The sequence below is a fragment of the Aythya marila genome, assembly GCF_965140915.1.
Source record: "Aythya marila genome assembly, chromosome: 6".
NCBI lineage: Eukaryota > Metazoa > Chordata > Aves > Anseriformes > Anatidae > Aythya > Aythya marila.
Genome location: NC_139047.1, coordinates 9,538,819 through 9,565,205, shown reverse-complemented (window position 1 = coordinate 9,565,205; position 26,387 = coordinate 9,538,819). Strand labels below are relative to the sequence as shown.

The 26,387-nt window shown below is 43.4% G+C and overlaps 1 protein-coding gene across 7 annotated transcripts in view; it reads left to right on the top strand.

The window, feature by feature from the left end:
* Nucleotides 1–26,155, top strand: part of AGAP1 (ArfGAP with GTPase domain, ankyrin repeat and PH domain 1) — a 354,680-nt gene extending 328,525 nt beyond the window's left edge. For all 7 annotated transcript variants that reach the window (XM_082763868.1, XM_082763867.1, XM_082763866.1 and 4 more), the window contains 2 exons: nt 24,026–24,281; nt 24,780–26,155. In XM_082763868.1, coding sequence (XP_082619994.1) covers nt 24,026–24,281; nt 24,780–24,983 — 460 coding nt within the window. In that variant the 3' untranslated portion in view covers nt 24,984–26,155. The remainder of the gene's footprint in view (nt 1–24,025; nt 24,282–24,779) is intronic.
* The last annotated feature ends 232 nt before the right edge of the window (nt 26,156–26,387 follow it).

Here is a 26,387-nt window from a genome sequence, read left to right as displayed (position 1 = left end):
TTCTGCGTCAGTAGGTTGTTTGGACAGCAGATAGCTTTGTTTGAGCTGGTGGTACAGCGCAGAAACGAGCATGCCAAAAACCAGCAGTGGCGATGCTGAGCAGTACTTGACAAAAGGCAGTGCCTTGCCGTGATACTGGTGGCTGCGCTGGCCGGTGACACTAGGTACAGAAGCAGCAGCATGCCTTTGCTTTGGTCGTGGCTACAGAACCTGCAGGGCTCCATAACAGTAACTGTGACCAACTTTCTCTCTTTTGTGATTTTTTTCCTTTTTTTTCCTTTGTTTAAGACTCAGCTTTGTTTCTGGCTCTGCAGGAAGCTGGTAGCCTATGGCAAGGGACTGGGGAGATAAGACTTCAGTAAGATAACTAAATGAAAAGGGCAGCAGTGAAAAGATGGTGCTGGCTTTTGACTGGACTGAAACTTGATATACACATCAGCCCAAATGCAGTTTCCCCACGGTTCTAAAATATCCATTTGACAGAGGCAATGTGCTTACTGTGGGATTTTAGACGTGCGGGTGCTGGAGGGGGAGCAGCAGTGAACCCCTGAAAGAGAGGAGTGACCACAAGAAATAAGACCACCATTGCTCTTGCTTTGAAGTAATTAAATAGCAGGCTAAAATGTGTTAAGGTGAACACAGGTGACAAATTGGAGCCTTTAGAGAATTGGGATTACAGCGAAATGAAATGTCTCACTGTGCCTATTAACTAGATTGTGCAGACAGTGCAAAGTCCTGTAGCTGAAGCATTTTTGTGCAAGCCTGCAGACGTACAGTAGTAAGCAGAAGCCATCTCTAATAATTGGTAACCCTCAAAAGGTACGGATGGGATATGCTTCAAAAAGTCTTCGTGCTGAACAGATGATTGTGTCATGGCCTAGAAATCTCCCAGCTAACTTTTCTTTTCCCCCAAAAGATTTAAATTTTTCTGGTTTCATCTAGGTCAGAATTTCTAAGTGGCAATTTTGTTGTATTTTCACTTGACTGCAACGCCAGCCAAACCTGGAAGCCTGTGGTGTATGCACAATTAAATCACAGCCTCAATTAGCACTTGTAGGAGTCCTCCACAAGTGAAAGGGATAGGACTGTGTCACTGCGTGCTAAAACTGAAGGATACTTTCAGCCTTGAGTCTGAGTTGAATTTTTCTTTCTTGACTAAAGAAGCAAATATTTGCAACTCTAGTCCTTTGCTAATGGCATGCACGTGCTCCTCTCTGAGCCAGCTCTGCTTTGGCCACCTTGTGCAACTCCAGCAGCTCAGCCCAGTCACAAACAGATACTTGACATTGCTTGGATTGTCCTGTTGCATTAAGGGGAAGGAAAAAAAAAAAAAAAGAGAGGACAGGGATTTGCTGGTGTGCACATGCTGCATGCACTCTGCAAGTGATCCATGTATAGGCAGATTTCTCTGGGAAATGCCAGACCTCTGCCTGTGCATGGGATAACTGCATCACAGGTTTACTGCATGCAGCCTTTCCTTGCTGCTCAAGTCATCGAGTAGTTTGTGAGATGAGAAGGGTGGAGAGCCGCAGCCTTAGCTAGGGCTGGCCTGTGATCTGCACTGAAATCTCCAATAAATGACCCGTTTTCTGGTTGTGGAGACACACAGACCACGTGCAACATGCCAGTGAGCCGTGGTGGCCTTAAGAGCTGCCCATGCTTTAGCTGAAGACTGGGACCCTTTTAGGCACAGTGAAGCCATTCAGCTTATCGGTCATTTCTGGAAGTGACAACCCTGTCCTTCTGTGGTATATTGCAAGTCCTATGCTGGATTATAATGTGGCTGGATCTTTCTTTGTTCACTTTCTTACTTAAAGAGAAATCCATTGGCACTGGAATTTTGCAGGCAGGATGTGGATTTTTCTCCGTGAAGTCCAACTGGAAAATATTGCTTAGTTTACACATTTAAGAACCATATTTGTTTATTTGTTTAAAAAAGGAAATATCAGCTTGTAGTTCCAAATGTGAGTAGGGTAGGATCTGTGTAGAGACAACTTGCTTTCTACTTCTAAGAGTTCACCAACCCCATTGCTAGGTTTATTGCTCTAGGGCAAGTTAATTAAAGCCAATGGAGAATTTAAAAATGGGGAAGGGGAACAAAGCAAGGGGGAGCATTTCTTAATTATGTTGCGGATTTTCTCTTTAATTCATGTCCTTTTGAAACCTTAGTAAAGCACCTGCCTGTGGCATCCCAGAGAGATCAGCACCAGGACCCTTAGAGCAGCACGTAGCTGGCACACAGGTTTGCTGATGACTCAGTGAAACATATTTGGAGGCAAGGCAAACTCAGCTGTGTAAGGTCCTTTTTAAATGCAAAGTATCTGTTTGGTATGATTGAATGCAGTTCTGTTACAAATAAGTCCCCCAAAATTTGAATTTTCTTCTTGTGGACATAACACGATTTCACAAGGGGTCTTGGGATGTTCGGAGGGAGGGCATGTCAAAGGAGAGCTGGACACCCAGCTCCTGCTGATTAGCAGTGACAGCTGAGTGACCAACTTTCTGTCTGCCTTTCAAACATCACCCTCTAAAAATACATCTGCCACAGGCATTTCTACTATTTAAATGAAACACAGAGTAACATGTGATTTAAATTTACATCACATGAAATAGCCTAAAAAACAGTTCATCTCCCATGGGTTGTGTTTCTGTAGAAGTGTTGCCTCAGAAGCATACTAGACCTATGGATGCACAGAATGAGCAAAGGAAACTCAAGAATGAAATGAGAGAAGGGAGAGTCTAGGAAGTGACTCTTCTAATGAAGTTTTGGGCTCAAGAAATGAAGATATGCTTTACAATTGCCCGATGTCCATACTTAATGTTTTAACTTGCATTCCTTTTCCCATTTGCATTTTTTCTGGAGCTAGACAGCTCATTCAATGCCAAAATATGTTACAGTATGGAATAAGAGAGGAGAATATGATGTCACTGGGTAAGCTTCAGAAAGGATATTTCAGTAGTGCAAGGAAAAAATTCTTCCATCTCACTGTTATACTGGGACATAAAGAATCGACCCAATCTATAGAGAAGGCTTTCAGAATAAAGCAAAAATAGCATTCACAGCCAAAGAAATAGTAAAGTGGAAAAGAAAACAGCCTTATTCCTCAGATTTGAGGCAATATCTAAAGCAACAGAGCTTCTTGTAGCACCAGAAACTTAAATAAAGCACCAGAGCTCTCACTTGCCTACCAAAAGCAGGACTGCTAGGTCAAAAATCTGCCAAAGCCTAAGGTGAATTTAGGAGTGAGGAGGAGAATTGGATGCAGTGCCTGGCTCCTGTGCAGGGAAACTGGTTGAGTCTCAAGTTAATCATGAGACCAATTTGTCAAGCAGTATTTAATGGACAGCTTATGAGCATGTATGTGGGCAGGGTAGCTTGTAAATTTGAATGTGCCTATTTTCTTTGACAGCAATCAATGAATGTGCTATTTATTAATGTACTTTGAGAGGTCTTCTCAGACTTTTTATGATTGTTCTGTGCTCTCTCAGATCAGTCAAAAAAATGACAGAGCAGAGCAGGATTTCTGCGTTTACAATCAATATTACACTTTTATTTCTTTTGTTTTCATGCAAATAGAGGAGTCGCAACGTGTTTTGTAGTGGGGCCTTTATACCACTGCAAGGGAGCAGATTTGGTGAGGAAGGTTGCATCACAAAGTAGGTGCCAATATCTGCATCAGGTAGTATCAGGGTTTTAAAGCAAATCATCCACATGCTCCCAGTTCCCAGGTGTTGGTTTGGTTCATGGGATGGTCTTGGTGTGCTAACTAGATTCCCTTTGGAGAAGCCAAACTGGAAGCTACCTGTGCACTCAGCGTGCTCCAGACCCTACTTTGAACATGAGCATCTAGCCCATGGTGCTGTGAACCTCTTCTGTCATCAGGAGCATTTAATTCAAAGGACTAAGCTAGATCAAGTAAAGGTAACCCCCCTGGATCATTTATATATAAGTGTCGCGTTAAGGGGTGTAGCTGATTAACCGTTACGGGCCCGGTCAGATTCAGGTTACTGAACCAGTCGGACATTCACCAAAAACACATTAACCGCCTGGGGGTCCAGTCAGACATTCACCAAAACGCATTAACGGCCTGGGGGTCCGTTCAGACATTCACCAAAAATGCATTAACCGCCTGGGGGTCTGGTTAGATTCAGAACACTGAACTATCACGGATAACCACCCTCACCCTCGTTGCACTCAATGAGAGTTATCACAATGCAATCAAGTATGGTTTATTACAGCAACAGATAATCAGGTTCTTTTGGATTGCCGGCGATAGTGACTGTCTGCAAAAGCAAGCTAGTATGCATAAAATACACAGGTGTTATAGGTGTTATAGATGTTATAGATGTTACAGGTGTTACAGAGGTTATAGGTCTTGCAGGTGTTACAGATGTTACAGGTGTTTACAGGTGTCACAGGTGTGCAGCCTAGAAATAAACGCGTTAAAAGGATCAAAGACTCTATAGAGATTTATAAGCAAGTATTCAGATCTCACCCAAAGGCGTCCCAATGGGGGGGGAAGAGAGGCTCAGCCCGTCGACTGATCCCAGGAGTCAGGAGGTCCTAAGGATATTGTCCTCGGGATGGTATCTCCCCTGACGGTGGTATCTTCCCTAACATCCCCTTTCTCTTGGGCCAATTTATATTATTTTCTATCTTTTAGGTGGAGCTTGAGTGGCTCTAGTCAAGCATATCTTAGTTATGATTGGTGTAAAGTTTTCCCGTCTCCGTTTAAAGTAATAGGCTCCGAGGAATTCAGAGCGCATGCTCAGTGAGGGGTGGTCGCACCTTGGAGGCGGGTAGCTTTTGGGATGGAGGTGTGTTTTGGTATTATAATGATATTATAATGAGCAAAAAGTACACTAGGGTACAGCATTTGTCAAAACATGACAGGTCTTTGGCTCAGGGTGGCAAAAAGTGCAGCTGTGTGCACAAGAACAATCGAGGCCCCATCTGATTACAGAGCCTAGCCGTGGTGTCTCCACTCCACTCTACGCTCCGTGCTGTTCCTTAGAGCTAGCACACCAAGTTTCCCCAGCGCGATAGCATCAAAGGTTGGGAGCCTAGGGAACGCTCAGATAATGCAGTTATGCCCTACCCTGAAAGCCTCTTCAATGCTGTACCTTTTCCTAAAAATGTGAATGTTAGTTTTATTTTCCTAGTTACTTCAGGCATTTACACCACAATAAGGTTCATGGCAACAGCTGCTTCAGTCTACCCGTCTTGTTCCTGTTGCACCTGTTTATTTGCTGGTGTAGACAGAGCCTAATTTTTCTGCAGAAAATAGTAGTTTGAATTATGCAGCCTGGCCCAAACCCAGCAATCATGTCTCTTTGCAAGTGACAGTTCCACTGCTTAAACAACCACACACAAAAAAAAAGAAAATATTTTCTGAAATAGGCAATTTCTGTCCAAAAGTACGGTTGGTAATTGTTCGCAATGCTTGTAAATAAAACTTGGCTCAGTGATCGGGTTTGTGTGTCTCAGGCATCAGTGAGACAGGTGAGCTGCCTCTAAGCCAGAGCTATGTCAGCAGTGGAAGGGGGGTAAGAATCATGTCAGCTTGATACGGGGTCAAGATCGTTGCTTGTTGTGGTCAAAACCTTCCAAAATGAACGGGAAGCCCAGAAGAGGGCTATAAGAAGGATTTAAACTCTTTAGTATCTTCGAGGGGAGACGCTAAAGGGCTCCTAAACTGATGATGATTGTGCAGGGATGAAGGGGTTCATGAACATTTGGAGGTGGAAAATGGGTTCTTGTAGTTCAAGCACATGCTCCAAGGAATAGCAGATAAAACTTGAGAAGTGCTGAGGCTGGTTATGAGGAAAATTGTTCCACCAGCTTTCTTGAGCTGTGCAGTTATCTCCCAGAGAAAAGCAATAAATCCCATCAGCAGTAAGCACACAATGGGCAACAAGGCAAGGGGATGAATGATCTAGAAGAGCTCTACTTTCTAGGTTAGCTGAATCTCTTGTAAGAGATAAAGCACAGAGCAGCTCTAGCAGATTTTTTCAACGTTCCTTTCTGTTTCATGTTGAGTCCTCCACCACTCCAGAAGACTACAGAAATCTGCTCTCAGCTGAAATAAAGAATCTAATTCCAGTGCTCTTTCCTCCCATGTCCCCTGCTCCCCTTTTGCATCCGCTGGATGTCCATTTCAGTGAGTTTTCCCTTCAGAACAAACCTATCATTTTTCACCACAGGATATTTACGGCTTCAATCAGTGCCAAATTCAATTGGCTTCTGATCTCATCGCTGGAAGTTATAGATGCAGATATTATTTGCACTGCGGTTAATTATGGAGCAATCAAACTTTGGCTTTTCCACTGTAATTTCCTCTGCCAGCTAATTTAATTAATCACCCCCAGCTCAGCTCTTCCAGCTGCGACCGGCAGGGTCATTAATTAGACATGTGGTGGTAGCTCATAGACCAGTTCCTGTTAAGGGGCTGCTGCCCACTTGATCTCTAAGGGAGCGATAGCATTTTCTAAGCATCCAGGCAGGATTAGAGGTAGCTAACACATTAGTGTATTCCTCAGAAGTGAAAGCAATTCCCAAAAGGTGTACCACAAGCAAACAGCGTGATTGCTGCGACTGCTGGCACTTAGCTCACCAGGCGAGGCTCGGGGAGGCAGAGGTCTCTGCTTCAGGCAGGAGCGTGATCAGATCACTGCTGCGATGCGACTTAGGGCACAGCTCCTCGTCCTGCAGATCGTCCTCGTCCTGCAGATCATGCTCACTGTGCTCTTAGGCTGGTTTTCATCGCTGTGTCGGTGCAGGTGCCTGCTGCACGTGTGCTCCGGAATGGAGACTGCCAGGTAGACCTGTGATTTCTCGGTTTTCCATCCTTTGTGACCCAATCCATGAGCTTTAAAATAAAAAATGCTCGGAAACTTGAAAGGCATCCTTCCCACTGTTTCTGGGAGCTGAATGGCTTTGATCAGATGGAAAAATACAAAATTTCCTAATGGAGAAAAGAAATTGAACATGAATTCTCATTGCCAGATCACATCAGTAACAGGAATATATTTTTTTGTTTGTTTTTTTCCCCACTATAAAAGTTGTATAAAATAACCAGCTATGTCTGTCATGTTGTTTGAATCTCAGAAAAGTCAATAGATTTCAGGGGGCGGAAGAAACTTTTACGGTACACAAAACAGTTTGATTGCATCCAGCTTAAGAATCTCATCCTGAACATTATCAGCAGAAAGCACGTGGTCTGGGATGTGTGACGGGCCTAACAGCCGTGAGCACTTCACACATTTTGGGAGGAACACAACTGAGCATTAATCTTCACTCTCACGTGTTCTGACTTGATACTCAGCAGTCACAGACCCTGCCATTGGGTTCTCCTCTGCATCCCAAATATCAAAGCATCTTCCAAACCTCAGCCTGCAAATACAGTTTTAAACTTCCTTCGTTTTCTTAGCAGGCTCTTCTCCATCCTCCTCGGAGTACCAGCAAATCCCCCGGTGTTCCTGTCACACCATACATAATTGTATAGTTTTTTGGAGTAGGTAAGCTAGAAAACAGGATGGCTGTAGCTCTCAGGCAGCTTTTTCAACAACATATGACAGCAAGGGAGTTCTGCTGCAGTTCGGTTTGGAACCTGTTGCAGAGCTGTCATTTCTAATCAGAGCCCCTGTCTGAGGTAGATTGCCGATGGTCGGAGTCTCCCCCACTTCTTTTCAGAATAGACAAACTCAAGACAACTTTTTTAATCATCCTGGGTCACAAAGCCTACTTTCAGATTGCTCCGTCCAAAACATCCGCCAGCCCCAAGAGTAAACTGAAAATAAAAAATAAGTTCTCTTCCCCATGCAACTGTAGCTGTGCTTTTTTTTTTTTTTTTCTAATAGCAAAGCATCACTGTGGGCTCGTGAGCCTCTCTTTCTGAAGGAGGAGAAGGTGCTGCTCTGATGCAGCCCTCCCTTCTAATGCCTAATACTCTGCACCGGTGGCTTTCTTCTTCATTGTATCTCTCAGAAGATTCCCTTGGTCTGAACTGTTTTGGGAAGGTGCTTTCAATATAAAGTCCCTTCCTTGTGCGCAGTCAGAGCGAGCTCTGGGGATTTTCACAGTGATGCAGTTCAGCAACTGTTTCAGAGGGAAGGGGTCACATCTGCTTTTACCATCACGAGAACACAAGGAGGATTGTTGACAGGTTATTGCCATCGAAGCCCCGCATAGGAGAGATGTGTAATTGATAAGAAAGCAGCCTTGTCTCTTCACAGAGGCTCTGCACCTTTCCTTGGCACAAAAGTTAGTGCCTCTGCTAGACATCAGTGTGCACAAACTTCAGTAGGTAGCTACGAACGGTCTTTTTGGAAACCCTTTCTCAGCTCAAAGTCAGTCTCATAGCTGGAAATGATGCCACTAGAAGGAGCGGGGCCCAGGAGGATGTTGGTGCTGTGGTTTTCACTGGCTGTCTGCAGGCACAAATCACAAATCCTCTGCTTGCTGGAGGGAGAGCAAGCAGGATATTACAGAATGAGACTTTTTTTTCTGACTGAGCTGATAAATGCCATCAATTACAGTGTCTCACCAAAACCAGAAGTATAACAATGAAATGATTTGGTACAATAGACCCTTAGTGGAAGAATTGAATAAGAAGTACTCAGTTTGTCAATTTTGACAAATTGAAGAAATTGGGTGATAAATTGTTTCAAAATGGGCATATTAAAAAATACTTGCAAGTGTCTTATATCTTTATCTTTAAAACTTACTGCTAAATAATTTACAGCCTGACAGTAGAACAACTACTAGAGTTAACTAAAGATAATTTGCTATGAAGGCCTGAATCTGATCCTCACTGAAGAGACGCAGCACCTGAAATTCCTAAAGTAACCTTCACTGTTCTATAGGCAAGCTGCAAAATGAGTTTGTTTTTGCTCTGCAAAAATCGGAATTATATTTGATCTTGATCAGCAGATTGCAATCACCCCATGCTACTTCACCTACTCATCTCACTTGGTTTTGTTTTATTTGAGCAATAAATATCTTAAATCTTCCCAGAGCTATTGCGTGTCTTCTGTGGAGACTCATCATGGTCCTGCCAGGCATTCATCAAGGCTTCCAATGAACCACTGCATTAAGTATTCCTCTGCTCCTTATCAATCAAAACAGTTTACTTATAACTTTACTTTTTCTTCCTGGAGTAATCAAAATTTGATATTCCACAGATTGCAGAAAATTGTCACTCCTATATTCTGTGCTAATCCATCACATGAAACAGCCATAATTTGGGCATCAGAAGAGCATTAAATGTTTAAATAAGCAAGAGCCAGTCAATGAGAGAGTCCATTAACCGCTCCAGATGACAGGGCAGAAAAATGTTTGGATCGCAGGTATATTGGGAATTGCAGCACAGACATTACAGAGCAATGGGGCATCTACATTCTGCAACAGGCAAGGTGTTTTCCGTGTGTTTTCACAATACTGCTGAAGTATTCAAAGAAATACATAAGCAAACAGCAGAGCATGAATTCTCCTTAGCTTGAGCTGCAATACCAAGCTCGTTCAGCTGTCTGTGGCAGAGTATTAAAGCCTGGCTGCTTCTTACCACCGTTTTTCCAGGAGGTAGTATGAGACTGGATCATTTTCTTCTGCTGTACACACTGGTAAATGCTATCAGGAGAAGCTTGTCTACTGATGATGAGAGGAAAAAAATCATCTTTATTGTGTAGACTTGAGCAAAACTCATTGGCTATCCTCAGTTCTAGAAACAGCTGTTCTGATAAATGCAGCGGGCAGGCCCTGTGGGATGGGACATGTATATAAGATGGTCCACCACTTGCTGAGATGTGCTGGGCGACTTAAGTGATGGAAGGTGATGGAGAGGCTTATCACAGATACTTGTCCTTAGCTCAGGCTGAGGGCAGCTGCAATAATGCTCTGCTAAATGCCAGTTCCAGGGGGTTTGGGAGAAAATTCTCCCAAATCACAGAGAGGCTGTGGATGTGGGATTTCTTGTGCCTTTATTCTAGGACAAAGCACGCTGTCCAAAAGCCTCGTTGGTGGAGGAATGATGGTCTTCTAGTCAGTATCAGGATCATCTTGTGACTTGGCAAAGCACGGGCCGGTCGATGTTCTGTAACACTGAACCAAGGATGTGCGCTGTGCGTACTCGCCGCCCTCAGCTCTGCTGTCCTGTCCTATTTGATTCAAGTTGGATTCTAAGCTAATTTCCCCTTCTAGTAGTAATTACGTGTATACCATTTCCCTTCACTTGGCATTGTAAACTACGCTCTTCCTTTCCAAGGGGAATAAATACTCAGCGCAACCAACGGAGTCTGCAGCGTGAGGGTATTTTTCACCTATCCAGGGGCACTTCTTATCTTCAAAACAAAAAAGACCTATTGTAATTAGAGTGTAAGCCTCCTTTTAAAAGGGCGGCTGGCAAGAGGAAATTATAAAGACTTGAGACAGTAATTATCAGGCACTGAAACAGCAAATCAAGCTGTCTATACCAATATCCCAGAGCAACATGCCACAGAAGCCATGGAGTGGTTAGATTAGAGCCGCCTGGGCGAGAGCTGTCTGAGCGGCGTAAGGTGCTGATTGTAGTTGTCAGTTTGCTGCTGCTATAAGCTCTCCTGTTATAAATACACCCCAGCCACTGTCATCTTAAAAGGTTCCTTAAAACCTTTCCTTTCTCCCCTTCCACTGCTTAAAAAACACAGCGGCTGACAGTCCAAATGTTTGAAATAATTGGATTCTGCATTCTAATTCATCTGTAAAGTATTCGTTGATTAAATTAGCCTAATAGATATTATTTCTTACATGACTGCATAATTTCATCCTGATTGGATCACTATGGCTCTAACGAGTCCCCCCCACCCCCCGCACGTTTACTATTGACTTGAGAATCACAGAAGGCTAGAGATAACTATCATCTTGTTTCCATTTTTTTTTTCTTTCCAGGCTAAAAGTTAAACTGATGTGTACCAAAAGGGCATACAGCTAATGCTCAGGTACAGTTGCACAGCGTATTCCAGTCTCCAAGACCAGCGTTAGAATGAAAAAAAAAAATACCGGTTTATATAATCTCAAACCCTCTTTTATTTACTCAGTGGGTTGTTCTGAAGCAGAAAGATTAACTGACCATTTAAACTCCTTTGGGGGAAAATTGAAATATTTTTAAATAAAATACATTTTATTATCTCATCAAAACAGACATACACATTGCAAATGAACCTCGTAAGGACTGCGCGCATTCAGGGAAATGAAAACACTCCTTTAAAGATAATGTTTCAAATAAAGCGGTTTTATCTTCTATTAGTAAGATTTTCTCGGCGCCGCAATTTTGAGTGTAACCGAGAGGGAGGAAGGGCCCCCAAAGTGACATTTTCTCGCTAAATAAGAGCAGAGACTTCTTTGCAGGGCAGCAGCGAGCGAGAACCTCGCAGACCCGCGGCGGAGGAGCTGACGGCAGAAGGGGTTAACAGCGGGGTGCACGTCCCAGCCCGACCCAGTGGCTGCAAACAGCTGGTGGGTTTTGTATGGCGCCGGTGAACTGAGCAGCCGAGAAAAGTTTTTGGCAAACACTCGGGACAGAAGAGGTGGGTCGGCTCAGGAAACTGCGTGCATGAGGGAACCGGGGAGACAATGGCCGCTCAGCAGGAGCAGGGGGGAGACCCGCTCCCGCTGAATAGCTCCCCAAAAAACCCCGCTCAAAAGGAAGAGGGCCCGTTTGCTCCTGGGAATCCAATAAATTGTTTCAGGAAGTGAGAGCCTGTCCAGGCTAATGGAGCCGTGATTGGCAGGTGGTTCTCATTACGGTGCCCATCAGGGGACAGAGTGAATTCCAGTGTTATTTAAGAGGTTAAGTAGAAATAAGATGCAGGTGACAGCCCAAGGCTGGGGCATCTTGCACCGCTGTTCTTGAGGTGTTTTTTTTGTCGGGAGTCTGCAACCTCTGAAATGAGTGGGGGCAGGGGGTGGTAGTTTGGCAAACAAAATTTGGTCCTACAGTGACTAAAAATGAGCTTACCTGGCCACACGTCAGAGGGAGCAGGGAAACAAGGTGCTTCGGCTCTGAAGGTTGCTTTGGTAGCTCTTGTGTGGAAGAGTTTGCTTTCCTTAGCACTAGGAGTGTTGGTTACCTTTGCCAGGTGGGCACAACACAGTGGCCAGGTATGTTTTCAGCACGTGCCTGGCGCTCTCAGGCATCCTAGTGCAAGAGGAAGAGGATGAAGCATTATGGAAGAGACTCTGTGCTGTTTTTTCTTGGCACAAGCCTGGTATCCCTTCCTGTGCCCCCACAAGGATGTTGCCTTAGTGCTCAAACCAACTACAATCACTACTTTTGTCTGCCACTGGTGCTCTTACTGTGGCAGCTGACAGTAAATCACAAAGCGTTTAGCTCAATCAGAACAAATCTGATCAACTGCTGGCACGAATGCAACATAATTTTGAAGTGAGATGTGCAGAGGCCACCTAGGGTTGGGTCAGATTTCTGGGGTGTGCTTCTCTGAGGTCTGAACCTAGCTTGAGAAGGAAAAGAGAAATGCTTTAGTAGGGATTCAGATTGCCTCCTGTTCCTAACCAGTAGGTATCTTTCTGCTGCCTTAGATTTCAAAGCTGAAAGTGAAGTCTATTTCTAGCCTTATTCAGCAGAAAATGAAAGCAAGTTTGCTTTGCAAAGCATCCAAACCACAATATTACTGGCGTAGACTATAAGCCCCAAGATGTAGTTTACTCTGTGACCAGGGTTGTAAGGTAGATCAGTGTGTATGCTGAACACTACAGGCTATGTATTTCCCTCTGCTTCTGTATTTTCCCTTTTTCTGACAGTGATTCCCAAGTAAACAGCATCGGGTGTCTTCACACTTGTGGATGTCATCGGGTGGGGATCTGCTCTGAGTCGCTGTATTGATAGAATATTGCATGGTGCATGGTCAGATACAAGGATGTAATTTAACCAACAGATTCACGGATGGCTTGTGAATGACGGTGAAACTCCCAAGTATGACGCGTGTAATAAATCTGGTTCGATGCAGAATTAATGTGGTATTCAGAATGATTGTTTACCATTTGAAGTTTGGACGTGACTGTGTGCGAGAAGTAAATAGCTGTGCGGAAGGGCACGTAGAGGGGAGAAGAAAAATACCTGCTTGCATTGTTTCACAAGTGCATTCCTCGGTAATACTAATGAGAATTGCACACTAAATGCAGGATTGATTTGTGATGAGATCAGCTCTAAAGAGTACATTTGTGGGATGATAACCTGATTGGTGGCACTGCCTCTTGAATGGCTGAAGGGGTCTAATTGGCATATAACGCACTATAAATTTATTAGCAGGTTCTGCTCTCTCATTGGCAGACCTTCTCCTGCTAACCACCAGGAAATTACCAATTTTCAGGAGTTAGTCACTCAAGTCGCACTGTGTCAGGGTTTTAAAAAAGAAACCTACATCACTACTATTATAAATCCTGGGCGAGAGCTTGTACATCAATAGCCGGCAGAAAATTGGTCACTTGTGCTGTGGACAACTTGATCAGAGCAGAGAGCCGCGTGTTTGCTGTTCAACTTTTATCCTCCTTCGGCCGTTCCTCCTTCCCACCTCCTTGTTGCAAATCCACGGTAGACCATTAGAAGCTAACTAATCCGTTTGGCGGCCCTTGGGCTGCAGCTGCCACAAACCAGCATACGCGCTTCACAGAAATTACAATTTTTTGGCAGTTCGCATTCGGGGCTTTGATGTTCTTATTGATACATTCAGCCCTGGGGCACATCGGGCAGAAGAGGACATACCCACATTGTTTTTTTTCCAGGAGCATAATAGAAATATTCAGGAGTCAATGTAATAATTTCAGTTACTTTGCTTTTAAGAGGCACGTTGGAGTCACAAATTAGAAAATAATATTCACGTGTTTCTTCAAATTGGTAACAGATATGGGATACTTCATCTTTTTTAAATAATTTCCAAATGTGGCCTGAAGAGGGATTGCAGAAAAGTGGCTGAAAGAGAGAGGCACTTATGTACTGGGGGCGCTTTGGCAAGTGGCAGAGGTTTTCATTTTGGCACGTGGTTTTTAAATTCCCACACAACTCTCTCCAGAGGTGCTCTCGAGGTGGAATTTGCTGTCACTTTTAGCAGGTGTCTCCTGAGCATATTTTTTTTTTTGCTGTTGCGTTTTATCTGGGTTTCTCTTTGTTAAGCACCGACCATATGGCTTGTAAATCATAAAAGCCTAAAGGTTTGCAAGCGATTAATAGCAGTAGGCTTGCAATTAGAAATGCCTCAGCAGTACTTGAACACTCGAGTATCTTCTGAGAGCTGAAGAGCTGAGCCTCCTTCTAGTCTCTTCTCTTTGGGCACCCTGATGGCATGTGTCCTTTCTGGCAGTTTTGTCCACTGGTGGTATTCTGCCTAGGTACAAGGCGTGTTTCCCTTGTGTCTCTTCTCCCCACTCGTGTTTTTTCCTAACGCTGTCTGGGTGATGTCTTAACACCCTGATGTGTCATGTACCAGGAATGGCATTTCATTCTTATTAAAAAACAAACAAACAAAAACAGTAAAAATATGTAAACTAAGAAAAAGAGCATTGAGGTTTCATTTTCTAGGTACAGAGGAAATCCTAAATATTTCCGTTAGCTTCAACTGTTGGTGATTTCTTAAGATTTTTTCTTTTTTTATCTTAATTACTGAAGTTAATGCTTCATCTCTTGCTTTCTAAGCAACCAGTGTTCATTAACCAGCAGCCTTTTTTAAACTAAGTCTTGTTTGTGGTTGTAGAAAGGCATCAAACACTCGCAGTCCACTAAAAGAGAGGTAGAGGGAATTCCCATCACTTTCTGAAAGGAGAGTTACATCTCCCCTGGAGATCTAGCTTGGCAAGACAGGCATCATTTTCATTAAATGAAAGTAGGAATGAAATATGAAACTAATGGAAGAGACTGATAACATTAATGATTTCTGTAGAGCTCGTAGAATTGGCGAGAGTTAAGGGGAGGCCAAAGCAATGGATTAAAGAACGATAGGAGTAAGCATAGTAGAACAGGCAAAGATGTGTTGGAGAGGAGGAGGAGGCTACAGGATGCATTAGAAATGCTGATAAGGAGACACTGAGAGGTGTTTACAAGCAGAGGGGAGGCCTCCGGGTCACTAGGAAGGAGATGGAAGCAAGCGGGTCCCTGTGGCATCTGAAGAACGTGGGTCATGAAAATGCTGCCCATGGGGATGTGTGGGTACAGGTGCTTCCCGGCCCTCCAAACCTATAGCTGCAAATATTCTGTCTTTTCGCTGCTGACTTGCAGAGAAGAATCATTTTTTTTTATTTGCTTGTTGTTCCAAATGTGTTTTTCTTCACAGTCTATGCTTGAATACAGTGTTTATTACTTCTGTTATCTCTTTTATGTCTTACATAAATTCAGTGTGGTGGTGTTTTTTTCCCCTAAATACTCCAAAGAGTATCTTCTTATTGCTTCTGCTGGAATTAAGATAATATTAAAGCCCCCTGAAAAGGTTTTTATTTTTCCTTGTAAACCAAAGGTAGTATTGCTTGAGAGTTACTGGTAATGAAGAGTCAAAATTGTCAAGAAAAATTTTGGATGTCTTTATGAAGTATTGTATTTAGACTTTCCTCTTGTAGTTCCTGATCCTCAAGTAAGGATTACATTCACATTTTGAGGCCAGAATGTGCTTCTCCATTTCAGGTCATCGAAACCACCTTTGTGTACTAAGCAAGCTCACGTTTGAAATCTCTTTAATGTCTACACAGCAAGTTCGTTAGCCCTTTGGGTAGACCTTGGAGGTTTTTTCCCATCTCATTATTTATAAGGCATTGGTGCACTCCTAGTTATGATACTTAGCCACTTTACAGCGTTATGAGCAGAGGAAAGGCTCCATTTCTCTTCTTTCATCTGTTTATGATGTGATACGTTCCAAAGCAGATCACATCAGCGACTGTTATGGTATCCTTAATGCACTGTGATAGTCGCATCGCGGGAGGAGCTGCTGCGACGCACGTCGCTGATGTACATCCCTGTTATATGCCACATTACACCGGGCTGTGGGAACCGTACTCGGCTACCTCGCTCTGCCTCTCACCTGGCACAGATTATTGAGATTTATGCATGGAAATATTTGTATGTCACTATTTTTCTCTTTGAATATTCGGTCTTCCTTTAGACGTTGAATATAAAAGCAGAAGCCTGGTTTTAGGTGAAAATAGCTGCATTGTTAGACATACATAACCAAGATTACAGACTACCTTCATTTTCACGAAACATTCCCTAATTGTTCATTGTAGTACAATTATCTGCTCAAAACTACTTCCATGTTTTGTTTGAAAATTGATTTCAAATAGAATTTTCTTATTGTTCCCTAGAAAAAGGGGGGGAAGTATGTTGTGATTTCTGAACTATATTTAAAACAATATTGAATTAAGCATATCCTTCGTATAGGAGAAAATTAGTGTTAACAAATGGGAAATTAATGGGATCCTTTAATCTGAGTGAGTGTAAGTTAGACTGTAAATTGAAATTTCCAGACTTTATTTGTGTACTAGCACAATGCAATTTGGTCTTTACACTTAAGATAACAGGTTAAATATGGCCATTCAAGAATAATAAAATGTATTCGATAAATGTTTGCTGTTCTCTGCATATATTTAGATAGATGTTACTGCAACAAACAAGAAACAAATATACTCCTTTTTAATATTTTCATGCAGCTGTTCTAGAACAGCTTTTGGCTTTTTTATTTTTAGGTATTTTTTGTTTCCCTGAGTGTTAAGGTTGACCACCCAAGAAAAGGGAACAGGCTCTGTATGGTCTATGCATGGTCTAGAACCACACAGTGACAGCTCGACTTCTTTTTGGTAGCTAACGCAGTGATAAGTTTTGGTTTAAATTTTGCATGGATATTTATGTGCTTGTCCATCGATGTCTGGATAAAAGTAATGGGGCCGTGAACACAACGTTTCTTCTGTTGGTCAGTAAACAGTTGGTGGAGGTGGTGGTCCTTCATTGCTGTTGTATTCCACATTCTCATGAGGTCTCTCCTTGCACATCTTAGCAGAAACCCACCTTCCTCTGCTGTTTGCAGTGCTTTTGGAATTGGTTTCACAAAGTGAAGTGCTTATAGTCCTTAAAGTTCACCATTGTTAATTTTTATTCTTTTTAAATGTTGTTGGCAGTGCTGTTTAAAAAAATCCATGAGTTTTGGATTTAGTAGAAAAGTATAATTTTTGATGTTCTTCAAGTTTTTGCTTAAATCTCTAGGGGCTGTTTTCATTCCACATAGTTACAGAGAACAAAAAAGCTTGGATTTGTATCGAGAAAAGACTTAAACATCTTTCAGAGCTTAGAGTTGTCACTGCACAAACTGTATCTCAACTTAATAAGCCTTTTCTTAGTATCTGCGGTATTCCCCACCGTTGTATATCACATAACTTTTTCTTTGCTTTATACAGAGTAATCCTCAGAGTTGATATATTTTATTGAGTGTACCTATAAAATTATCGTATTGAGCATTGTGCAATGAAGACAAAAGTTTGCTGTAACAGTATGTGATATGTCAGAGCACACAGCTGAAGGATGTTTATCTAGAAAGCCTAAGTCAGTAAACCTTTGGTTTCTTGTCTAGGCCGGTAATTAATGTTGAACAATAATAAATCCTGCAGGTGTCTTAACACCTGAGGGAGAATGCTGGTTGCTCTATGGCATCACTGAAAAGCTGACCAAGAAGTGCAGAAATTGCAGGTATTTTGGAGCCCTCCCTAGGGAGGAGTACTGCCACAAGGGAAGGCAAAGAAAGTGGAGAAGCTCCACTGAATACAAATTCAGATTATACTGGTGTCGTTCAACACATGATGACTTCGAGAAACACGTTCAGCTCTGTATGTAGAAGCAACATCTGCCTGTCATCGTGTGCAGTAGGGCTTTTCTTCCTTACACAGCTATAAAAGAAAAATGTGAAAGTCTAGTGGCAGAGCTAATGGTAGAGAAGATCCTGACCTGTGGGCTTCATAGAATAGCTCTCCGCAAGTGTAAGGGAGCTTTGGGCACACTTCCGATGTGAATTTGCCTTGATTTGTGTCGTTCAGGAATGGTTTGTTTGCTTGAGTAGGCCTGACGTCAGGAGGAGAAACTTGAATTTGGACTGCTTTCGTGGCATTGAACTGCTTCTTTATGACTCTCCTGGTGGACAACACTGCAGGTTTAACAGCAGTTTGAGCTCTGTCCTCAGCCAGATAACTATCCTGACAAAGATGGCAATTAAACCATTCCCAAGCTGAGCTGATTGCCCCACTGGGCCTGGAGAGGGCTGGCCCGGTGTTGTAGGCCGCCCGTGCCTGTGGTCGAACCCAGGCATGGACACGCGGTGGCTCCTCAGCAGTTTTCCTCGTCCATCGGGGATGTTTAACTTGTAAGAAGTAATAAGCTTAATAGGTTGACTTTATTTAATTATTAATGATCCCTTTCTGTCCTTACAGCTCATAAAACACCCTCTAGGTTGGCAAAACACTCATAATATTGATCAGGAGCCAGAGAGATATTTATTTCCTCTTTGCCCCAGTGCACATAAATCTTGGTCCTTTGCCTCCTTTTCTCAGTACACGGGGATTTACAGTGGCCCGCTTCTTGAAAGCTTTCTGTAATTAAGGAATAAATACCCATCGGTCTTTGTTTGCTGTCTGGAGCCCTCTTGTTTGCCAGGGACCTCTATATCCCCGGTGGGCCTGTGCGCCTTCCCCCTTAGCAACGCAGCCGGGGAGAGAAGGCATGCGTGCTAGGGGCAGTCAGCTGCTACGCACTCGCTTTGCTATAGAGTGGGGTCTTCTCCTGCAGAGAGAGGAAGTCCCGGTGTTTTCTCAGCACATTGTTCCCAGCTCCTCTTCCATGCCTCTCCTCCCAGTTCCTGCTTTGCTCAGGGCAGGAAGACACTTTGGAAATTCCTTGCTGCTAGCCCTTTCTTCTCGCCTTCGCTTCTTCTCCCCCCCTCTCCTTCACTAGTTGCAATTAAAAACATCACGAACCTTTCCAGACTTTGCAGTCCTGTCCCCTGCAATGTTTCTCTTCTCTTTTACCCATCACAACATCACAAAGCGATGCAGTTTATCAGACATCTGTGGGGTTGTTGCAAAGGGTTTTGTTTGAAGGGCAAGCCCCAGCACAGCCAGCCACCCCGCTCTGACAGCACTGGTCATTAGGTGATGCATGCTTCTTGCATGCTGGACCACGAAGCTAATGACACATTCTGGGACGCTCCCAGAGTTTGGGAGTTATGGGGGTTAGATTTACTTCATTTTCTTGGAACAGACCCATTAACCTTGTCAGCTGTCCAACAACAGAGAAAATCTGGCAGTTCTCTTGCTGAGCTAGCCAGGTCACTACCGCGTCAAATGGCTGCACTTCAGTGAGCATCCAGAAATGGCAACGTGCAAGCATGGCACCTGCACGGCACGGAGGTTTGGGTGAATGGCACTAGAGAGAACATTTAGGGGCCTCCTCAGCTGCAGAATTATTCTCTTCAGCACGAGAGAAAAAAAGATTTAGTATTGTTGGAAGCTGTAAGCTTTTAACCAAGGTGGGCAAGCCAGGCGATGCACTGGAAGGGGCTGAGCTGTGCAGGACACGAGCTCCTAAATGAGCATCTCTGGTGCAAACTCGCAAGCAGAGAGCACAGCGTAGCTCCAGAGGGAAACTGTGCTCTAAGCTAATCTGCTTTTTATATTCCTCATGCTACCTAGTTAACCCTCCCCCTTACAGTGCCCGGTATTTATGTTTCCAGATAATAATGATGTGATGTGGCTGGCAGAGTAATTTAAATAATTGGACATTATCTTGAGAAGCAAGCACCTAATGAGTTCAAAATAAACTGAGAAGTGAAATTTTCATCTGTTTCTAATAACCCTTACCTATGTACAGTATCATTGCCGTGGCAGGGTTTTCATTATTCATACCACTGTGTACTTAGAGTTCACTAGTGATGGAGACTCCTGCAAGAGCTAATACTCCTGGTATTTTTTGGCCAAGGCTTAGTGGATTATCCCTTTCCTGCAGAGTATTTTGCAGTCTTACCCTGTACTTTGGGCCTTGTACATCCACCGAGGTTTTAAGTTTATATTTGCAGCCTGGGTTTGAATGGACAGCTTCAGAGATAAAAAAGATCAAAGTCTGATCTTACTAATTATATATTTTTTTCTTTCTAAAAGTCTATAATCTATTAATCAGGAGTTTATAATCTATTAATTCACATGTGCATTAAAAACACAGGCAGCTAGCCTGACTGCTGTAGAAAATATATATTATTTTAGTACATTTGAGGAAAAGGCAGCTCAGATATTCTCCAGCATTAGGTATCATAGGGAATGTCTGAGCACCTGGTGATGTTTCCTTTCCAGTACACTGGCTTTAATCTGGTCCTGAAAAGAGGATTCCACTGAGTTTAAAATCCCAGTAAGTAACCAAAATAGTCTTGTTTTGGCTTACAGGTGTCATGTGGAGACAACTAGAACTGAAAGTCATAGTGTTGAAGGGGTTGCATGGAAGGTGCCAGGATTACAGGCAAGGGAAGAAAACAGAAATATTTACTAGCAGATGTTTAATTGTGCATTTCTTTTATTTTTAGGGACTGGCTCAGTACCTTTCTCCTGATTAGTCACTCTTCCTCTCATTTCTTTGTACTCTTATTCAGTTGATTTATTTAAAGGTATGTCAGTGCTGGCTGAAGTGAAACACTGTGCCTCCTCTTCCTGCTTATTGCTGACCGCTCCAATAATTCATTTTTTAGCTCATTAGCTAACAGGGGATGTGAACAGTGGTCCTCCAGGGGACTGGAATGAGGTTAAGTGATCTACTGCTGACAACTCTGCTCTTGGACTGGCCTGCCTTTGGGGAAATGAAACCTCAACCAAGACAAGCTGTGGATCCCAGAAGAGAAATTGTGGCATCAGAGCAACAATTGCAGTGTTTATGTCTTGTTGTCGGGATTTCTAAGATGAGTGCGTGTATGTGGTGGTTTTACAGACAAACCCAACACAGTGTAGTGGAGCTGAAGCTGACTTCCAAGAATGTCCCAGAACTTGCCTTTCAAAATGAAGCGGTCTGTGCCAGAGATGGAGAGAGGATGTCTGTGGATGTTGGCTTTCTAGATACTCATTCAAAACCTGTCCTTCTAACTTTTGGTTTTACCAGTCCATGAGGCATGGGCAAGCGTGCTTCTCCCCCTTCCTCTGTTATTAAGTACAGTTTTCTATGAGGAAATCCAAGCAGCATATCTTTCTTTGTGTACCCAGTTTGGGCTGTTGAATAGGATCTAAATCTCATTTGATAGCCGATGTCAGTGACATGCTGCCCCCAAATGTCTGAGACTTTTAAAACACCTTTATTTTTGTTTGTAGAGTTTGCTGTGTTCCCACTGTGACCCTCAGGTTGAGTTTGGGGGGTACTCTCCCAGTCAATTACTGTGACTGCAAGGGTAGAATTTGACCTTAATGAATTAAGTCTATTGGTGCCCTAGGTGGTCAAGAAAAATGAGCAATTTTTTCCAAGAAGGAAGACGAAAGTAAGGTAAAAATAATCATGTGAGAAGGTCAAAATTTTAAGTGGTTGTAGCCCAGGAGCACAGTCCACTGCTGGCTGCAGGGTCCTGCTCTGGCCAGGCATGCATCTCCCAAGGGACTCACTATCTCTTCAGTTGCTGCCTGGTTGCAACAAATTTCTTCCAGTTAAGGGGTTTTTGACAGTCGGTGTTAACGCAGAGCGGTTACGGGTTATACTGCAGGACAGTGCTTCAAGGAAGGACCATTTGCATCCAGCTCTTTCCCTCTCCATCACTAACTCAGGTGTCAGCACGTTCCCCTTCCTCAAATTTATTTTTAAATGGGCTTTCTGTTCTTTTCCCAGCCTTTTGAGACAGTAGGATAATCTGAGTAGGATTTGGTTGATAATGTCTAGCCTTGCAGCTCCCTTGCAGCCTTCCAAGAGCAGCAGGATTGCTTTGTCTGACGTGCCTTTGCACTGCTCCCATGCAACACATGGCAAAGGGGAAAGTCATGCCAAGGAATTTGTAAAGCAGCAGCCTAAAACTCTGAAAGCCTCCACCTGAAGTTGGCATTTATTGTCTCTGTTCAGGTATATATAGGTATATATATGAACTGTGATTAGGGCTGGGAGATGTGTGTAAGGCAGCTTGGTTTTTAAACAGAAAGGGACTTCCACGCACTTTAGGGTGCATGGGCATACGAGAAATAAATTCCCGAAGCCCAGACATGTGCTACTGTTGTGAAGCAGCGCAGGTTGAATCACCTCGTTTTTCAGTCTGGCACATTGAAACGTGGAGTGGAAGCAGTGGTTATACTCTCAGTACCTCGATACAGACTTTAAAAACTCAGGAGAGCTTTATTAAATACTTGGGGTGGATACTGGACCTGCAAGTGTTGTTGCAACACTGCAAGAACACACATTTTATTGGTAATAATTGTATGTTACGTTACTTCATTGTCCTCAAAGCATTGCCTGTGTTGTTTTTTTACCTTAAAACAACACAAATAAAATAAAATATAAAATATAATACAATCAAAAAGCATAAAACAAAATATAAAATAAAATAAAATAAAATAAAATAAAATAAAATAAAATAAAATAAAATAAAATAAAATAAAATAAAATAAAATAAGTAAAGAATTAGGAATTGCAGTGGTAACAGAAATCCTTTTCTTTCTCCTCTCCCTCTGGAGCACCTGAACTGATGCTCGGGTTATCAGAGCCTGCCATCAAAGGCTCATTTGCAGCTCCCTAAATTTTTTGTGTGTGTGTCTTTTAGCTTTCAAAGGTTTCATTTAAACGAGGCGCTTTTTGTGTTAATTTTCTGTTTGCCCTCTTTCTCTGAAAAAGCCCGTACCTGTCTGCAGGGTGAATTGCCATTGGTGCAGAGAAGTGCCTGCTTTGGAAAGCTTTGCATGAAAGCATCCAGGGAGGTCAAAGTAAGGTCACTCCACATGTACCAGGAAATGATGCAAAACTAATCCAGATTTGCTGTTGGAAGGATCTGTTTACATAAGTATTTAAAAACAGATTAGGGCTAACCTGACACTAGATTACTGGGAGTAGTGTAAACAGTGCTGAAAGGGGTAAACAGAGCTTTTCCTTTTGTACTCCAGAGGAAAAAATATGTCACCAGTAACAAGTTGCCTTGCTAGGTGATGCATATGGTTTTCACAGGCTGAACAGATTACCTAAGGTACTTCTAAATGGGACTTTGTCTAGGGCTAGATCTCTTAGATCATATAATTGTATGTTAATTTTTTTAATGGGCGGTTGAGGCAGTTGTTTGTAGTCCTTGTTATCCTGTAATATAATAGCATCCAGAAAGCTTTTGATAGTTATTTGACATATCAGGAGGAAATGGTGCTTCAAAGTGTTGTTTTGGTAGTTTGCATTTTGGAAAAACAAACAGGAGAACCCTCCATATGTCTTTTGCATTTGGAAACATGACTCAACTTTTAGGGAGAAAAAAAAAAAAAAAAAAAAAAAAACCTGCAAGCAAGGCTGTGTCTTCCAGGGGGTCGCAGTCCTGTCTGAAATGCAAACCTGGGTGCAGGAAGGGTGGCCGAAGGATGGAAGCGCTGTACGGGTTAATTCAGGTGTTAGGGGTGGAAATTCCGCGCATTTTCTGTGATGTATTTTGCAGCACAGCTGAACCCCGTGGTGGAATTGCTCTGCCTGTTTTCCCATTTAACAGCGAGGGCTCTTACCTGCTGCCAATCCTCGTGGCAGCTCGGGGTCTGAAGACCTCGTGGCCGTTGTGATCTTGCCACCACCCCACAGCAGCTGGAGGCTGGGGCGTGCGCCCCACAGGCAGCGCAGCCAGCGTCACGGCGATACAGCTCAGTGGTGGCACAAATCCTGCTGCAAGGACAAAGTTTGAATGAACTGCCTCTATAATGGCTTTTTTGCCAAAAATAATGGAACAGGGAATAATTTTTCTGTTGATTAACTGCCGTTTGCTAGCATACTGGTAGGCAAAGCCAAGCTGGCGCCGTTTTACATTTTCCCTTTTGCTTTTCTAGGGAAGAAAAGGAGCGCTGGATACGTGCAAAATATGAGCAGAAGCTCTTCCTCGCCCCGCTGCAATGCCTGGAGCTTACCCTGGGCCAGCACCTCCTGAGGGCTACAGCCGAGGAAGATTTGCGGACGGTCATCCTGCTCCTCGCCCACGGGACGCGGGAGGAGGTGAACGAGACCTGCGGGGACGGGGACGGGCGCACTGCCCTGCACTTGGCGTGCAGGAAAGGAAACGTGGTGTTGGTGCAGCTCTTGATTTGGGTGAGTACCTGCTGCCTGCGGAGGGGGCCTGCGGCGCTGGGGTGGCTTTTGCTGGGCCACGTTCCTTCAGCAGGGCCTCCCAAACCTGCCGCCTGCAAATTTCACCAAGTGTCCGCTGCTGTCCTGAGTCTGGGTCTTGCTCATCGTGTGCTCTGTAAAGAGAGCAACTTAAATTTCTGCCTGTCTACTGCTACTTGATAGAAAGCAAGCAACAGTGTAAGAGATGAGGAAGGAGAAATTTCCCTGGCACCGTTTGAAATGCTATTTGAAATACCACTGATAAAAATTTAGCTCCAGGTAGGAGACCCTCCCTGTAGAAACCTTTTCATGTGTAGCTCTATGCTCAACGAATCTGCAGTCTCCTGACCTGTCCCTCTTTTCCCTTTCCCCAGCCTTGTCCTCAGTTACATTCAAACCCTTCTGTCCTGAGTTTGCTCCCTCTGTTTTAATGCTCGGTTTGCACCAAAGCTTCAGACGCCATCTCTTCTTTCTCTGTAGTATGGCGTTGACGTGATGGCACGCGATGCCCACGGGAACACGGCGTTGGCCTATGCCAGGCAAGCCTCCAGCCAGGAGTGCATCGATGTTCTCCTCCAGTACGGCTGCCCCGACGAGCGCTTCGTCCTCATGGCGACTCCAAACTTGTCCAGGAAGAACAATAACCGGAACAACAGCAGCGGAAGAATGCCCACCATCATCTGAGGAGCTTGTTCGTGCATTCGCTGACCTGAATTACATCCGCAGCCTCATATTCCTCCATTCCCGTCACAGCTCTGCTCTGTGAGTCTGACAACTTCCCTTTTTTCCCTTTTCCCTTCGGTGCATCCCTGTCCCATCCAGAAACGGCGCGTCTGGATAGCGCGAGGGGGTGAGAAGGAGCGAAAGGGGCTGCAGAGAAAGCAGTTGTTTCAGTGACAGCTCTCCGACGATGACAAGCGGGCAGCAGGAGCGCACGAGAGCGCGTGGGTTCTCTAGGACACGGCACGTGGCACGGGACCGTGGGGACGGCTGTCCCTGGGCACAGGCTCTACAAGTGCGGAAGGAAGGGGCGGAGGGAGACGAGAGCGGGAGCGAGAGGAGAAGAAAGGAGCGATGGTAACTTTCCGTAACTGACAGTTAAGCACATCAGTACATTTCACCTCTACCAAACGGAACGGCTGGATTTCATTCTCTTCTCTGAAGAGCTTGACGGCATAAATCAGAAGCAAGCACAGAGTTTGTCAGGTTTGAAGCTCCTATGATGGTATGTGTCAAATCAGTTGTAGCTAATCTGTCCAGGGAGAATACTGGCTTCATTACACTTGTATAGTTGAGTTCTTCCAGCATTACCGCTGTTTAATAGAACATGATTAGTCATCACGGAGAAAAAAGCATATTAGCTGAGGAGGTAGTTACATGGCACGCTTCGGTGATTGCTTGGATGTGATTGCAATATTCTTAGAAGCATCATATTATCTCAGACATGTTCTTTCAAGCCCTTGGAGCCCTCCTTTCTAAATTCACTGTCATAATTTAGTATCTGTTTAATTTTTCAGTCCAAAGAGAGGAAATGAGTTGCTGAGTGTTATTTGACTGCAGTCTCCTTGGTGTAAAAACAAAATGGAAAAAATAAATAAGAGTAACTATGAAACACAAAAAGGAATAATGAATACTGCTAAGGAAAAACATTTCAAGTACATTTAGTAAAATTAATAAATGCATTAAAGGCTAATATTTTTTCAGCCAGCAGAAATATGTTCTGTCATTTTGCCAAGGTAAACGTGTTGAGTTTTTGGTCACTCCTGTGATGCATTGCCTAACTTATACAGATTTTGTATTGTGTCTTTAGATTATATGTATGTAAAATCTATTTGAATAAAAAAATCATAAATATGCATTGATTTTTTTTGTACAGAAAATGACATCTCTGTTAATTTATAAACTGTAATGGATGTGTACTAAATCATGTGCAACTAGTTAGGATCTGTGGAGTACAGATCATTGTACATTGAAAATCTTCCCAGCAGTGAACCCTATTTCCATTGCAAGCCTTTGAGGAACATATCAGAATGAGATTGTGGCACGCTTGGCATGAAAAAAAAAAAATGTATGAGACCTTTTAGAAAG